Source organism: Oncorhynchus mykiss, chromosome 19 (assembly GCF_013265735.2).
Source record: "Oncorhynchus mykiss isolate Arlee chromosome 19, USDA_OmykA_1.1, whole genome shotgun sequence".
Taxonomy (NCBI): Eukaryota; Metazoa; Chordata; class Actinopteri; order Salmoniformes; family Salmonidae; genus Oncorhynchus; species Oncorhynchus mykiss.
Genome location: NC_048583.1, coordinates 36,065,324 through 36,083,420, shown reverse-complemented (window position 1 = coordinate 36,083,420; position 18,097 = coordinate 36,065,324). Strand labels below are relative to the sequence as shown.

Sequence of the window (18,097 nt, the reverse complement as noted above, 5' to 3'; positions counted from 1 at the left end):
CTGAATGTAAAAAAAATTCTCAGCATACCCCACTCTCCCCTACATTCAGGAAGTGAACACTTCAGAATGTTAAATGGCTGAACCATGCATGCCATGTTACATACTACACATTTCCACCTTCATTCACCTTCTTTACCCTTAAACCCTCTTTCCATATTCTCATAGGGGTGTGCTGCAGACATTTTCTGACTTAGCATTCCCATGATGTTAAAAAACGTAACATTTCCAAAAGCAACAAATGGCTGCCTGTCAAATAGAAATATTGAAAGACACTAGTTACCATGGTGACAATAATCAAACAGTGCACCAGTCCGTTCCGCAGCCTCATTTTCATCGCTGCATGCCCTCAGGGCAATAAAGAGTGATCCAACACGCAACACACACACACACACACACACAGATACAAACACACAGACACAGCGTAATGTATGCTATGTCAACTGGATTACTGTTCAATCTATCAGTCAGTCTAATGGGTGCTGAGGTCAGTCACGGACAAGGCTGTTACGTTGACCGTATTACCGCCACACCAACAGTCACGAGTCATGACCGCAGTCCAAATTTCGTATTAGCCATGGCTGATATCAGTTTCAGAGAATATTGAGCACAGCTTGCTAAGTCTACATCCAAGCATGCATTTTCCTTAAAAGTGCAATATGCAGAAATCGCTCCGTCATTTACTGGTTGCAAAAAAATGGAATAGTTTGCCTAATTTCAGTTTATATGATAAAACATTGTACTGTCTAAACCACTCAGAATTGTTTTTCTCCATAGCCCAAAATATTGTATTTTCAGCTGTTTGAAGTTGGTATACAAAACCGAAAGTAAAAGACGCAAAAACTAAACAGAAGACCGGGAAGCATAGAAATAACTTGCTCTATAATGTGCATTTCTATGTAAATTTGGTCAGGTCACCCAAAAAGTTACATATTGCAGAGAGAGAGAGAGAAAGAGAGAGATGATCCAATGTAGGTTATACTAAACTTGACAAAAATAAGAATAAATAAATAAAACACAGATTAGTTTGACACATTTGATATTGAATACTCATGTTGTTTATGTTGCGTTTATGTCTAATTTATGTCTTTCAGGCTGGTGTATTGGGGCGGCCTGTTCTGTCTGCATTTCAGACCAAAGCAAGACCATGTTTAAAGCTATGAATCTACTTAGTGTCACGTTCCTTAGTTCCTTTGTTTTTGTCTGTGTTTTAGTATGGTCAGGGCGTGAGTTGGGGTGGGCAGTCTATGTTTGTTTTTCTATTTGGGTTTTTGAGTTCGGCCTAGTATGGTTCTCAATCAGAGGCAGCTGTCAATTGTTGTCCCTGATTGAGAATCATACTTAGGTAGCCTGGGTTTCACTTTTGGTTTGTGGGTGTTTGTTTTCTGTGTGAGTGTTTGGTCCACACGGTACTGTTTTGGTTTTCGTTTGTTCACGTTATTGTTTTGTATTTCAGTGTTCAGTTCGTTTCATTAAATATTACATCATGAACACTTACCACGCTGCGCTTTGGTCCGATCCTTCTTCCACCTCTGAATGCCGTTACACTTAGCCTCTATAAAGTATTGAATGTATTTGAATTGTTGGTCTAGTGTGTTCTGTGTTATTTCTTTGTCTTTTCCAGTACTAACTGAATGGTAAATGAATGTATTTACAGTGTGATTACTGTGTGTTCTGTTCCTCCTGTCTCTATCCTCCATACTCTCCCTCTCCATACTGTCTTGTCATAATCACTGCAGCTCAACTTTGACTTAAGCAATAAGGCTTCAGTGGGTGTGGTATATGGCCAATATACCACGGCTGAGTGCTGTTCTTGTGCACAATACACGACGTGCCTGGACAAGGCCTTTAGCCGTGGTATATTGGCCATACATCACAAACCTCCGAGGTGTCTTATTGCTATTATAAACTATTTACCAACATAATTAGTGCAGTACAAATAAATGTTTTGTCATTTTGTGGTATAAGGTCTGATATACCGTGGCTATCAGCCAATCAGCATTCAGGGCGCGAACAATCCAGTTTATAATTGATGATAATCAACAGCCTCAATCAATGTAATTTGTTAGTCTAAATGTAATCTTGTATGTTTCTTATGCTTTAGGTACCCTACTACATGGCAATACATGGATGTGTGCACAGGGCTCATTCACAAGTACACCTTGTTGAGAGACCAGACAGAGGAGGGATATGTAAGAACTCTTAAATGTTCCTACTTACATTAGTTCACACACGAATAAGCTTTTTACACCATTGTGCCTACCCAGACCACAATGTGCTGGATTATTTATTCTCACATTTGGTTATTCCATCACAATACCAGCAGCAAAACAAGACCATCTCTAGTTATGTAATTGACTGTCTGCTCCTCTGACCTCAGTCCCAATAATCCATCATGACATTTCTCATGTACCCTTTACAGTATGCAGCCATTCATATCCCATTTATTCTAATCCAGCCTTTATATTACACACCCTCCTATTTAAGGTCTCAAGTTCACTGCAGACATTTCGTTCCTCCCCTATCTCCTCACAGACAGGGTATGGATTTCCCGTCAGACAAAATGAGATATTTTTTAAACTTATTACAGTGTGTAAATCTATCACCTACCATAAGAATGGAGGGGTATCCCTTTGCGGATGAGAGCCACATCCAACTCTTCCTGGATGGAGAGGATCTACTCGAGCAACTCCATGGGATTGGGAGTGGCCATGGGGGTCCATTTAATTTTTAATATTGAGTATGCAGCATCATTGAAAAGCACTATGCTGTTCATTCACAAATGTGTTCTGGGAATTGATGAGTGGGTTAAATTACCAGCAAATGTGGAATGGCAAACTTTTTGCTGGAGAGCGGGATAGGGGAGACCAGAGCACAAAGTATCGCGAGGTCAGATGTAAACAGCCAAATTACTCAAATTAGAAACGACTTAGAAAGCTGTTTATCGATGTGCTAATGCTTTGTTAGTATCTCTACACACCAATTGTTTTTATTATTGACCTGTGAAACATTCGCCATGTATCTAAATATATCATTTTTATCACTAAGATGGGGTCTTTGATTGGCATAGTTGATGACAATAATTATTATACTATTTTTAGTATAGGATCCTATCTTGTTGTCGATACACATCAAATATGAAGGTTCGTCAACGGTTGACTATTTATTGATTGTATATTTGGATTTCTGTGAATTTCAAAGACAATCAAATGAATTTGTGACTTTACAAGTTTGCCACTCAATAATATATGTATTATTATTATTGTTAATAGTTTATTGTTATTATTATTATTTGTAGTATAATTAGTACAGTAGTAGTAGTAATAGTATTGCTATTATCCATAATATAATACATGGGACATAAAATGTTCCTACAGGAACCTTAAATCAAATCGAAGTTTATTTGTCACAACAGGTGTAGACCGCCGAATACAACAGGTGTTACAGTGAAATGCTTACTCAATTAGTATTTGATAGCATTTCCTTTAAATTGTTAAACTTGGGTCAATCGTTTCGGGTAGCCTTCCACAAACTTTCCACAATAAGTTGGGTGAATTTTGGCCCATTCCTCCTGACAGAGCTGGTGTAACTGAGTCAGGTTTGTAGGCCTCCTTGCTCGCACACGCTTTTCAGTTCTACCCACAAATTTTCTATAGGATTGAGATCAGGGCTTTGTGATGGCCACTCCAATACCTTGACTTTGTTGTCCTTAAGCCATTTTGCCACAACTTGGAAGTATGCTTGGGGTCATTGTCCATTTGGAAGACCCATTGAGCAATCGGGGTAGAAGACCCAAACTGAGCATTCGGGGGAGAAGGGCCTTGATCACGGAGATGATTGGTCACTCTGACAGAGCTCCAAAGTTGCTCTGTGGAGATGGGAGAACCTTCCAGAAGGACAACCATCTCTGCAGCACTCCACAAATCAGGCCTTTATGGTAGAGTGGCCAGACGGAAGCCACTCCCCAGTAAAAGGCACATGACAGCCTGCTTGGAGTTTGCCAAAAGGCATCTAGAGGACTCTCAGACCATGAGCAAGAAGATTCACTGGTCTGATGAAACCAAGATTGAACTCTTTAGCCTGAGAGTCTGCCAAGAGTCTGGAGGAAACCTGGCACCATCCCTACAGTGAAGTATGGTAGTGGCAGAATCATGTTGTGGGGATGTTTTTCAGTGGCAGGGACTGGAAGAATAGTCAGGATTGAGGGAAAGATGAACGGAGCAAAGTACAGAGAGATCCTTAGTGAAAACCTGCTCCAGAGCACTTAGGACTTCAGACTGGTGTGAAGGTTCATCTTCCAACAAGACAATAACTCTCAGCACACAGCCAAGACAACGCAAGAGCGGCTTCGGGACAAGTCTCTGAATGTCCTTGAGTGGCCCAGCCAGAGCCCAGACTTGAACCCAATCAAACATCTCTGGAGACGACTGAAAATAGTACAGCGATGCTCCCCACCCAACCTGACAGAGCTTGAGAGGATCTGCAGAGAAGAATGGGACAAACTCCAAAAATACAAGTGTGCAAAGGTTGTGGCGTCACACCCAGGAAGACTCGAGGCTGTAAAAACTGCCAACGGTGCTTCAACTAAGTACTGAGTAAATGGTCTGAATACTTATGAAAATGCGATATTTGCAAAAAATGTCTTAAAACCTGTTTTTGCTTTGTCATTATGGGGTATTGTGTAGATTGATGAGGATTTTTTTTAGAGCAAGGCTTTAACGTAAATTTCTTTCAAAAACGTCAAGGGGTCTGAATACTTTCCGAATGCACTGTACTTCCATTAATTTTTTCAACTGGTACCAGGGGACCTTTAAACGACTCTTATGAGGCCTGTAGGCACCCTTGAGCAAAACAATTGATGCGTACATGTTCACCTCTGAAGAAATGGGTCATATTAGAGCGTTTCCCAAACTGTTCAGATGCTAGACAGAAGTTGGCAGATCGGCTTTACCGACTTCAGACAAGTCCCAAGACGCTTGTGGGGGGTCATAGAGCAAAACGGAGAACACCATAGAGTATGTGAGTTTGTAGGCCAAACTGTTTGGACGCTACAGACGATTTTGTGAGAAGACCGATTTTCAGGATGTCTCATGGTCTGACCAACACCACTCTAGCACTGTCACCTTTCACCGCAGATTTGGAAGTGCGACATACTGTAGGCAGATAAGGTCGATTGAGACGCATGCAATGCAAAAAAAACAGATATCTCTAAAATTGACAGGTTTTATAGGGATTTTTGTATTATGCTAATTTTATTTCCACAGGCGTGGACATCGACCTTAAGGGGTTAAAAGGTTCCCGGAGGCACCTTTAGGGGTTCCACCGGTGTTGCAATCTAAGGAACCTTTTCCTCCAGGAACCTTTTCTTTTTAGAATGTAAGGCAAGAAACAGTGGATGCATTTTTTAAATAAAATACTATAAAAATAATGCCACAGGAACTATAAGCAAATCTTATCTGCTCAAAAAACTAGTGTAGCCCACAGCCATATGGCATAGCCAGATCAGGGCCTAATATAAGGATGACTCAGAATATGCTATTCTGTTCTTCTGAAATAGGCTAACATTTCTTCATATCATAATGTTTCTTCAGACCTGCCTAAAATAAAGAATGGATTTATATAAGGCTATGTATTACATGGATTTATTATACTTTTTCAAATGTAGATCTTGCGAAAAGGTCTGGATCAGTGGCTTGCGGACTATGCATGTAAGCCAGAGATGCTAAACACGTGTGTGTTAATTAACAGTCAATTGCCGTGGGACCAGCAGTTATTTGCATGAAAGTTACCGGCTGACAAAATGTCGGGACTGCCACAGCCCTAGTCACGGATTTAAAAACAAAAATTACTAGGTGTTAGGCTACACATTTCCCCACTCTGTTAAGAGCAACACTCAAACCACTTAGTTACCCAACTCTTACTCGTACACCGTGTGAGTGTCTTTGACTGCTAACAAAATTCGCAATAAGCTAAGGCCTACAGTACCATGCAACGGCAAGCAAGCATGCATGAACAACTACAAACTTCACACCTATATAATTTAGCCCCAAACTCCTACAGAAAGCCTGTATTCAGTGAACCAATTTTGGTTTAGTCTGCAGCTCTTTGTAAGGAGAGCGTGTGAGTGTGTGAGGAGGGAGAACAAGGAGAGAGCAAGTACTCCTGAGCTAGTACTCCACACACACACATACACACATACATACATACATACACTCTGTAGGAGCCTCCTAGCACATAAACTGTGAGCTCCTGGGTAGAAGAAGTGCAGAAGCAAGAATAAAACACTCATAACCTGCTGGCGTATGAGAGGAGTGGAGGATTTAAATAATATACTGTACCATCTAAACTTCTTCAATGGTATACTTCATCCCAGGACCACTGTGACTACTATAGCTACGTTTTAGAACTGATTTCTGTTCTTCTGATATCCGTTAAAATATGTGTCTGCACATATTACAAGCTGATTGAAGTGGCCTTTTAAGTTTAAAATGAAAAGGTTTCGCCCGCCAACGACCTTCATTTGTTACGTATAAATGAAAATGGCATTAATAGCAGTCCAATCCTACGGTACTTGTGTGCAAATCAAATCAAATGTATTTATATAGCCCTTCGTACATCAGCTGATATCTCAAAGTGCTGTACAGAAACCCAGCCTAAAATCCCAAACAACAAGCAATGCAGGTGTTGAAGCACGTTGGCTAGGAAAAACTCCCTAGAAAGGCCAAAACCTAGGAAGAAACCTAGAGAGGAACCAGGCTATGAGGGGTGGCCAGTCCTCTTCTGGCTGTGCCGGGTGGAGATTATAACAGAACATGGACAAGATGTTCAAATGTTCATAAATGACCAGCATGGTCAAATAATAGGTCTGGGACAGGTAGCACGTCCGGTGCATAGATATATAATCTATTATAGATTATACTAGTCATTCCACTTCCATGTGTGTACTTTCCCATGGTAGAAAACAACAGTCAGTCACATGAATTGAGGTTTGATAAACACACAGTAGGTTGTTTGCAGCAGACAATGTTCTCCAGGGTTATTATCAACATCATGTATATAGAAAACAGAGGTCTCCACCTGTTCCTCTGTACTAAACCTCCCATGTAATGTCCTATCTCTTAGTTATCAGGAACCAGTGAGAACCATGCACTCCTGGTGCACTCCTCTCCAACCCTTCTGTCTGCCTGTGTGTCTGTGTGTCTGTCTGTCTGTTATTCTCTGTTCTTGTCCAGTTCTCTCCTCCTTTCCCCTCCCATGCCATTCCCCTACCCATGCTTCTCTTTGTCTGGACCATACCAACCACCTCCCCCTCCCTCCATGCTAGCTAGCCAGATCCCTTCATTCCCCCATGCCGCCGCACCCTCATGTTTTGGCTGTGCTGCTGAGACAGAGACTAAATAATGTGATAACATGCAGCACTCGACAGGTGTGCCTCCCTCCTCTCCCTCAGCTCTGTGGATGAACAGAATAACCCACCGAAGGCACCACCAGACAGGCAGGCAACAACATGATGTTGCAAATCAAGGCTGCATCACACAAACAGCTTCAGAGTTTAGAATAATATGAATGTATTGAGTGATAGTGCTTACTGCTTACAGCGATGCAATGAAATGTAAACAACATCTGATCTCACAATGGCTCCCAGGCCGGGTCAATTGTTGTTCTCCTCCTCCAAATACTTCACAGGTTAAGTTGCTGTGCCTACTCAGTCACTGTGTTCCAATGTCTATTTTCATTTTTTAAATGTAACCTTTATTTAACTAGGCAAGTCAATTAAGAGCAAGTTATTATTTACAATGGTGGCCTACCCGGAAAACGCTGGGCAAGTCCTATGGGACTCCAAATCACAGCCAGATGTGATACAGCCTGGATTCGAACCAGGGACTGTGGTGACACCTCTTGCACTGAGATGCAGTGCCTTAGACCGCTGCGTCACTCTGGAACCCTCAGCACAATACTACCATACTACACTGAACACAAATATAAATGCAACAATTTCAAAGATTTGACTGAGTTACAGTTCAAATAAGGAAATCAGTCAATTGAAATAAATTCAATAGGCCCTAATCTATGGATTTCACATGGACGGCAATACAGAAATGCATCTGTTGGTCACAGATACCTTTAAAAAAAGGTAGGGGCGTGGATCAGAAATCCAGTCAGTATCTGGTGAACACCATTTGCCTCATGCAGCTTATGTCTGCCAATACCATGACCCCACCTCCACCATGGGGCACTCTGTTCACAACGTTGGCATCAGCAAAACACTCGCCCACATGACGACATACACGCTGTCTGCCATCTGCCCAGTACAGCTGAAACCAGGATTAATCCGTGAAGAGCACAATTATCCAGCGTGCTAGTGGCCATCGAAGGTGAGCATTTGCCACTGAAGTCTGTTACGACGCCGAACTGCAGTCAGGTTAAGACCCTGGATAGGATGATGAGCATGCAGATGAGCTTCCCTGAGACAGTTTTTGACAGTTTGTACAGAGATTATTTGGTTGTACAAACCCACAGTTTCATTAGCTGGGTGGCTGGTCTCAGAAGATCCCGCAGGTCAAGAAGCCAAATATGGAGGTCCTAGGCTGGTGTGGTTACACGTGATCTGCAGTTGTGAGGCAGGTTGGACGTACTGCGGACATTCCTGCAGTCAGCATGCCAGTTGCAAGCTCCCTCAAAACTTGAGACATCTGTGGCATTGTGTTGTGTGGCAAAGCTGCACATTTCAGACTGTCCTTTTATTGTCCCCAGTACAAGGTGCACCTGTGTAATGAGCATGCTGTTTAATCAGTTCTTGATATGCCACACCTGTCAGTTGGATGGATTATCTTGGCAAAGGAGACATTCTCACTAACAGGGATGTAAACTAATTAGTGCACAAAATTTGAGAAAAGTAAGCTTTTTTGTGCATATGGAATATTTCTGGGATGTTTTATTTCAGTTCACGAAGAATGTTACCAACACTTTACATGTTGCGCATATATTTTTGTTCAGTGCATGTAGAATGCATGCCCAATATTTTGCTTCACTCTAAGTGGTATGCTAGCCTAGACTTGTCAGACCTGGGTTCAAATAAATGTGTATTTGTTATTTAAAGATGCACTATGCAGAAATCGCTCCGCCATTCCCTGGTTGCTACTGTAATTCTAATAGTTTGCCTAATTTCAGTTTATGTGACAAAACAAGCAAGTATAGTGTAGAGAATCATTGTACCGCCTAAACCTGCTGTGAAATATAGATTTCATAACCAGATTGTATATTCAGTTGTTTGAAGCTGGTGTACAAAACACACAGAACAAATCTACCGCTTCTTAGACTTGCTTTCAATAAGAATGACAGATCTATAAACACACATTTTTATGTGAATTAGGAAGGGTCGCCTAAAAAGTTACATATTGCAGCTTTAAATACTTATTTTCTGTTAATTTGAGTACTTTTAAAAAATGTGTCCCGAACCAACTATTAGAAGTATTTGGAAGTATCCTATTCCCTACTATTTGAAAGTATTTTCAAATACTTATTTCAAATACTATTTTCAAATACCTGGGTTAAATACATTGGAGTGTATTTGAGTCAATATATTTTCGTATTTTTATTTCCAAATACATTCCAATATTGAACAACCTGTCTTTTCAAGTAAAAAATATCAAAATACTTACTTCCAAATGTCTTTGAAAGTAATTGAAATACCCTAAATAGCATTTGAATCCAGGTCTGAGACTAGTATGGATATTGGAACAGAGTCAGTGTTTCTGAGTGGATTACCTTTAGTCAACTTCCTGTTTCTAAAGCCAATAACAGCACCAGGTTCTCCTCTGACTGAGCGGTCCAGGAATGTGTTGTTTACTCTAACCGCTGTCTGTGAACTGACATAACATTAGTCACTGATCAAGCCAGAGTGGGGTTTAAGGTACCGGTAAGTAGCAATCTCTCAAAATAGCGGACTGCCTCTGTTGAACATTCCGAGGCTCCTTCGTAACTTGATGTGTGTTAATCTGGCCATGGCTGTAAAATAGAGCACATTGTTCTGTCTGGCTTACTCCACGTCATCCCTGAGCAACCCGGCCCTATACACAGCCAGGGATTATCCCTGGGCTAATTTCTTAAGGTTGGGTACACGCACTGCTTTTGGAAAGCTGAGACCGGGGCTGGCATAGCAATGTTATTACTCAAAAAGGGAAAAGGAGCCTATGAAGAACCGACAACGTGAGATCAAGACGTTTAAGGTGGTTTCCCGTCTCTCTCTCTCTCAGACCATGTGTTGAGCAGATTACATAAACTGTCAATCACCTGCCTCACTATGACAACCACTAGTCTGGTTTCAACCACCAGCCTGCCCTTTTCTCTTCTCTCTCAGCCCTAAAATGGGCAGTCTGAATAAACCTGAATCGGCCTAAGCATGAATGATCTGAAAGTCAATAGGGTGTGTTCTGCTTTCATCAGAGAGAATCATGTCTGATTAATAGAGACAGATAAATAAGTAATCATATAGTCTGTCAGTCTGTGTGCATGTGTTACACATATGATATATGTTTATGCAAAGACTGATGGGAAAATTGAACGATGTCAATGTAGTCGGATCAGTCTGCAGAAAAGTAATGGCTGTCTAAATGCTGTTAGAAAGCAACAGCTTGACTGGGAATAACATCAGCCTGCTTCTGTCTCTATTCGTTGCAGGGCATGAATAGGCACTTACAGTATGTCATCTCTGAAGACGGCCGACCCCAGGTGGTGAGGGTAGGCAACATCACCTCTACCACGCTGACCCTCAACACGGGAGGGCCCCACAATTACACACTCGATCCAAAAGCCACACACATTCAATAGAAATGCTTTCGTAAAGTCTATCTGCCCTAACTGCCAGAAGAGATTGCCAGCTTTTCCAGCTCCTTTGTCACCAACAAGACAAAAGGCTTCACTTTCCATTTCCTCTGAGCATCTCCAGCACAGACAACATCACAGAGTATCAAAGGAACATACATAAGAACTGACACATTGACTAGAAAGCAGATGCATTGTGTGTGTAAGAGCTACAGTATATACCTCTCTCAGTTGCCTCCATGACAGGAACAGAGACTCAGCCCACAAACTTGACAAAAACCTACGATGGTTCAACCAGAAAGGCTAGTTCACTTTAACTTCATTCAGTAAGCACAATATAATTCACATTGCTTCCTCTTCTCTGGGCATAGTTGGAACGTATCATATTATGTTAGTGTTTCCAAATGTTATCATCAGCATGTCGTCATGTCTCTCCTCCTCTTTTAACATGAGGCACAAGCAGAATGTCAGTCACCTATTACCTTATAGCCTACCTGTATCAGCAAGACACAATAATGGAGCTTCACCACACTTGCTCAATAACCTATGGGCACATTCGTGCAATAATCACCTCTCTCTTCATCAATGAGCATAAATCTTGGGACATGTTCATTTGTCAACTTACCCCTTGTTCTCTCACTTGCTGAAGTTGGGGGGGGGGGGGGGGGAATACAGTCTTAACTCTTCAATTCAGTTAAGACTGTATTCAATTGAACTATTGACAGGAACCTCGATTATCTGGCTAGAGGAGAGATCCCGGTCACGCACGCATAGAACACACGCACACTTGTACACACACACGCGCGTACACACACGTGCACATACACACACAACCTGATGAAATGCATATCTCCAATGCAGGAGGGTGAGATTACAGTCTGAGGAGGAGGCTACCTGGTCCCTAACTGTGTGTGCGTGCGTGTGTGTGTGTGTGTGTGTGCGTGTGTGTGTGTGTGTGCATGTGTGTGTGTGTGTGTGTGTGTCTCAGCAGCAGGCTCCAAGGCCATTCCATTCCAAACATGCTCTGTGGAGTGCCTCAGCTGTCTCATGTCTCGTCTGCCGCTGCTAACATTTGCTGTCAGAGTGGGACAACAGAAGCCTGCAGACACCACTGTTTGCTGAGGGCTTCCACAGTTCATCCAGTCAAACCTTCCTTCTTATGTCCTGGCCATGTTCTGTTTGTGTTCCCTGAATAGGGTTTCCAACACAGATGGTTGTGAGGGGGTACAGTTAGAAGACAGACATGACATCCTTTAGTCCTTTGATAGTTCTGCTTGCTGACTTTGGACATCTTTTATGTCCACTCAACTGCCTTTCATTGAAAGAATGGGCACACATCGGAGAGAGAAGCAACGGCGGAATCTGGTTTAACAGCTAAATCAAGGAGTCTGGGTCAATACTTGTCTGTGAAGTATAGATTGTCCAATGAACACCACAATACAGCTGTTGAGCGTTTCAGTTCCCCTGTAGCAAAACACACTGAAAAACTCTTGTCAGTAGTCATTGATTGAGAACAGTATGTTCCAAACACACACACACACACACACACCACACCACACACTTTATCTTGGCCAGGTCGCAGTTGCAAATGTGAACTTGTTCTCAACTAGCTTACCTGGTTAAATAAAGGTGAAATACATTTTTTTTTAAACTCACAAACACACACGCTCAAAAATGGTGTATGTGTCAGCCATACTGAGCAGCCAGCCACAAGTGCTTATCAAAGATGATATCTGTGTAAGTAGTATCTATAGCCCTCCTACTAAGCTGTGGTTGTGTATGTCTTAAGCATCACCCTCGGGGTTTATCACGTTGTCTTTGTGTGTTTGTTAATTAATGGGAATCACGGCAAGCCTTGAAGAGGTCAGGTAGGATTACAGCAGAGATGCAGTGTTGCAGTGTGTGTGTGTATGTTTATGTGTGTGTGTTGTGGGGGTGACGTGTGCTCAACAGCTGTTGTTATATTGATCCCCAGATCAGTTTCCACCCTTTAGGGATGAGTTCATCTTCACTCCCCGTTTCCTTTCCACCCTCCACCCCCTTCAGCCACAGAAGATTCATTCATCTCCTCCCTCCCTAATTTCCTGCTTCCCTCTCTCCTTCCCCACTATTCCCTTCATCCAGGCAGATGAAGCCACCATAGAACCAGATGTTCAATCAGGTTATATTTCTGTTTTTGTGTTTTGCTGTTCCCAGGACAGATCTCTGAATGCATTGCTCTTTGTTCTGAAATCACCAAATAAACAAAGCAGGATGTAGGGATGACACAGACCCCTGGCTGCACATCGCCAACAGATGCTTGTTCTAGCTAGTAGGGCTAAGAGGGGATGGGAAGTGCAGTGCTGCCTGTCACACCCTCTCCCCTGTCGCCCCAACGTCAACCAACGGAAAAATCTCCTCCTTGCTACAGTAGATTCGCTTTTCACGCGTCATTTGCAACATATGTCACGGCTCAGACCTCCTGTCAGAGCCAAGGAGCAATCTTTTCAAATGTATTCGTTTTTTTGAAGATACTAGAGATTTCCCTTCTTAAAAAAGCAAGGTCTTTAAATGATTCTTTAAAGGCTGGCTCACCCTTTAAAGTTGACCGCCACCCATAATGTGGGCTCCATAAATCATTGAGAATTTGCTTTCATTTGAAAAGTATCATCTGCCCATTCAACCACCTCTCTCTTACTCCTCGCTAATTTGCACTCTTTTTCAACCTGCAGAATCTAAGGCAGAAAAGCTGCTGGGGTTGATGAAACGGAGCACATTGAGGGTGGGGAAATTGTCTTCTTCCGCTTACAATCCCACATGAATAAACACTACTATGTACTATAGAATACTACAGTACTTACTATAGAATTACGTAGTAAACTGTAGTATACTTTAGAATGCCATACTACAGTGTGTGTGTGTGTGTGTGTGTGTGTGTGTGTGTGTGTGTGTGTGTGTGTGTGTGTGTGTGTGTGTGTGTGTGTGTGTGTGTGTGTGTGTGTGTGTGTGTGTGTGTGTGTGTGTGTACAAATATCATACCACCAAGACATGCTAATCTCTCACCATTACAATAACAGGGGAAATTACATGCTAATATCATGCTAATCTCTCACCATTACAATAACAGGGGAGGTTAGCAGGGGAGGTTAACATTTTATAAACAAATATCATACCACCAAGACATGCTAATCTCTCACCATTACAATAACAGGGGAAATTACATGCTAATCTCATGCTAATCTCTCACCATTACAATAACAGGGGAGGTTAGCAGGGGAGGTTAACATTTTATATCATACCCCCAATACATGCTAATCTCTCACCATTACAATAACAGGGGAGATTAGCATTTTATATCATACCCCCAAGACATGCTAATCTCTCACCATTACAATAACAGGGGAGATTAGCATTTTATATCATACCCCCAAGACATGCTAACCTCTCACCATTACAATAACAGGGGAGGTTAGCATTTTTTTGTGGGGGTGGGGGGATGATATTTTTGCATCTATAACTTTCTCACACATCATTATTCACGATTCATTCAGAATTATCCATAATCATGGTAGCATCCACATGAATATAGAAGTGTTTAGAAATGTATTCTATTCTTATTTACAATAAAAGTGACTCCAAAATGACACAATACATGATTTACCATTCATTTATATTGGGCACAAAATAATCTGAAACAACCAAAACAAAAGCAAACACTGAGTCACAAGCTTGTGTGCTATGAATATGGGACCAGGTACTTTTTACTTCTTTATTTGAATTTGTCCCAATACCGTTGGTCCTTAAAATGAGGGGGGGAGTGCTGTCATTTCTAAGAGGTTCACACAATATGGATGAAAACACCCTGAAATTAAAGCTGACAATCTGCACTTTAACCTCATGGTCATTGTATCAAAGTGCTGGAGTACAGAGCCAAAACAACCAAAAATGGCCCAATACTTTTGGAGCTCACTGTAAATATTATCACGTCATCTTAGTGATATCTCCTAACCTCCCCCGTTAGCTGGCCTGGCACGGTAAAATATGATTTTAAAAATGACCGGAGCAGAAAGCAGGAAAACAAGGCTTTGCCATCCCATCCTGTATCACTCATTCCTTAATAACAGCTCAGAAACAGTGAGATGGGAGCTGTGTGGTTCAGGCCAGAACCAAGCGGAGTAAGCAAGCAAACTCACCGTTGATGCACTCGTACACATCACAGCATTGCCCGGGGTTACCGTTGCCGTGGAAGACCACCTCGGGGGAGCTCCCGGCAGTGCATTGCGGGAACCCACACAGGCCGGGCAAACACTCACACCTAGAGATGGGATGGAGAGAGGGGGAGTTAGTACACATCAGATGGACACACCCTCACACCTGACTGTCCTTGACTACTTTTTAGGACTGCCAAAGAGAGTGTGATGATTGTTGCATTCAGAGGGATGTTGAGGCTCACCTGGTGGGAAGGGTGCAGCAGCCGTCTGCGGTGAGACGCACCTGGGTCTCATAGCTGTCAGGTGGACACTGAACCTGCTGGACACGAGGGCACTCCACTGTGCTGCAGTCCACACTAAACACTAGGTAGGGTACAACACAAAGACAATCATTATAGAGGTAGCAGTAGGGCTCAAATTGGATTGAGAGCAAATCAAGAAAACAACTGTAAACTATCAAGTGTGTGGTTTTATATAACTAATATTCCTCTTTCTGTGTTAGCTATGAAGCTATGGTCCGCCTTGCGCGTGTTTGTGGCAATTACCCTGACTTGTAAAAACCCTTGTAGAGAAGTGTGTGGTGTGTGTGGTGTGTGTTAAGAAAACCGACGTGAACAGGGAGGTCACGGAACCGGCACATTCCTATCCTAGCTGGACACCTCTATTACATCTTGCCTATGCCACTCGGTCACTGCTCATCCATATATTTATATGTTTATATTCTTATTCCATTCCTTTACTTAGATTTGTGTGTATTAGGTAGTTGTTGTGGAATTGTTAGATTACTTGTTAGATATTGCTGCACAGTCGGAACTAGAAGCACAAGCATTTCGCTACACTTGCAATAACATCTGCTAACCATGTGTATGTGACCAATAAAATTTGATTGAGCAACCATTCCTTCTGTTGGCTACGGCCTACGTTACGCCATTCCACAGCTCAGAGGTGATAAACCGCTGGCATACAGATACAGCTGCCATTCATGAGTGTAAACACATTCTTATGTAGCCTACAATTTGGCCATTGAGTTTGGGAAATTCTACAAATTCAATATTATTAGTATTATTACTACTACAATGATCTAAGTATCAGAATATGAAACAATTATTGCCATGTCACATATAGTTGCTGGGAATTGTTATTGGTAGCCACCTGGTTTGCACTCGTATAGATCGCAGCATTCTCCAGGCTTCCCAGAGCCCTTGGACACCAGGATGTTGAGGTATCCAGGCTGGCATACCTTCCTCAGGCACCCTGCAGGGCTGCAGACACAGCGGCTGGGCAGGGGACAGCACTCTCCAGGGGGTGCGTAGCCTTCGATTAGCACCGAGTCCTCAGGGCAGCGGGGTGAGAACTGCACCTCACACCGCGCCTTGGAACAGTCAGGCCGCTCCTCTGCAAAAGAGAGAGATCAGATTGTCCATTGTAGCGTTAAACTAATATTTGTACAGTTATAGATAAAAAAATCTGCCCTGTCTGTTATTTTCAGTGTAATGGGTTAATAACATTTCAAGGAATTTCAAACTGAAACTTTAAAACATTACTGTTTTTCTCACGGAATGTTTCTCAAAGGATCACACTTGCAACACCCTAACTTAACATAGCAGGCGCAAAAGAAAAGCCTGAATGGCATTTCTTTCTTTCTGGTCCTGATGAGAAAAAAAATGTTGGGGGAGGTTTTCTTCTGCACTGTTCAACCAATCCAGTAAATATGGAGGAGGAGTTAAGATGGAGTGTCGACTTGTTAACGTCCGAAAGCGGAAGTCGTTTCACAGGCTCTCTTTCCATTTCCCCTGAAAACCGAATGCATCTGGTTATTACCGACCACGTAGAGGGTGGGGACACCAAGAAAACTGGGCAAGGTGTTAGAGGAATCAGGAATGTTATTGCTAACCTTTAAGAAAGAACATTCAAGGAACTAAAAAGTGCCAACTGGGCAGTCAATCAAATTGACTACTGACCATTCAGGTCAAAGTCCAAGATTTTATACACATAATCAGTACGACTCTGACCTTTACAGAAACAGAGAGCGAGATTAAGGAAGTATAAAGTGCACCAGAGGGGCAGGTAAAACAAGCATTGAGCATTGATGTGAATGTGAATGAAGTGTAAATGTCAACTGATGGAATGATGAGTAGAGCACACAAACAGGAACTGAGAGAAGTGTGAAGTGCTAACCCCCTCTCTTTCAGGATAACACACAGACGCAGCAGGCCAACTGGCCGACAGTTGAACACACGCACGCACGCACACACACATGCACACACACGCACACGTCAAACACTGCAAAATTAAAAGCGAATACACTTTATAACAGCCTCCAAGCCTGGCATGGCATGGCAGCAAGGTACAAGGCTGGGCTGAAGCTCTAGAGGTACCTCTAGAAGGTTAGATCTTTCTGAGTGAAGCCTGCCTCCTTGCAGCTGAGTTACGACTGGCTTTTAAGTGTTGTTCTTATTGTTTTTGCTGGACTTGAAGAGGAAAGAGTTTCACCATAGGGTTGGACAAAAGCTTCTGTAGTATAATGATTTTCTGTGACGGGTAAAGTTGAACTAGCATGCTGTGAAGTTAGGCTCCAGCTACCTCAGCAAAGGGCCTGTCTGGTAAGGCCAATCTAGAATTCTATAATGACTGCAGACTAGCAAAAACACTACTGAAGACAAGTTAGACAACAGTGTTAGGGAAGCTACTCTGAAAATATTGTTTACCAAGCTACCAATTACTTTACACTGGAAGAAGTTAAGCTACATTAAAACTACCCTTAAGACAAATATAGTTTATTTCAATAAAGTTACTTTGAAAAAGTAGTTCACTACATCTAAACTAGTTTGTGAAAAATTATCATATGTAAATCTGAAATGTCATAGATTACAAATTGCAAGAATAGATCACTTTGGGCCATATGTTAAGAGAATGTGTAATTCTGCCTATTAAACACAAAAACAATGTTTCAGGTGAGAATTAGGTAGGTCTGATGCCGGAAAAAAAAGGAAATGATTACCTACTTTACACATATTTTATTAAATTTTTTCAAAAAGAGTAGTGTGTAGTTCCAGTAATTAGCTACACCACCACATGTCAAAAAA

At 42.1% G+C, this 18,097-nt stretch overlaps 1 protein-coding gene across 2 annotated transcripts in view; it reads right to left on the bottom strand.

Annotated features, from left to right (window-relative positions):
- Window positions 1-18,097, bottom strand: part of crim1 (cysteine rich transmembrane BMP regulator 1 (chordin-like)) — a 123,052-nt gene that overhangs the window by 35,059 nt on the left and 69,896 nt on the right. For both annotated transcript variants that reach the window (XM_036954715.1, XM_021574065.2), the window contains exons 3-5: window positions 16,164-16,406; window positions 15,254-15,374; window positions 14,994-15,115 (exon numbers count right to left, since the gene is read on the bottom strand). In XM_036954715.1, the coding sequence (XP_036810610.1) occupies window positions 14,994-15,115; window positions 15,254-15,374; window positions 16,164-16,406 (486 nt within the window). The remainder of the gene's footprint in view (window positions 1-14,993; window positions 15,116-15,253; window positions 15,375-16,163; window positions 16,407-18,097) is intronic.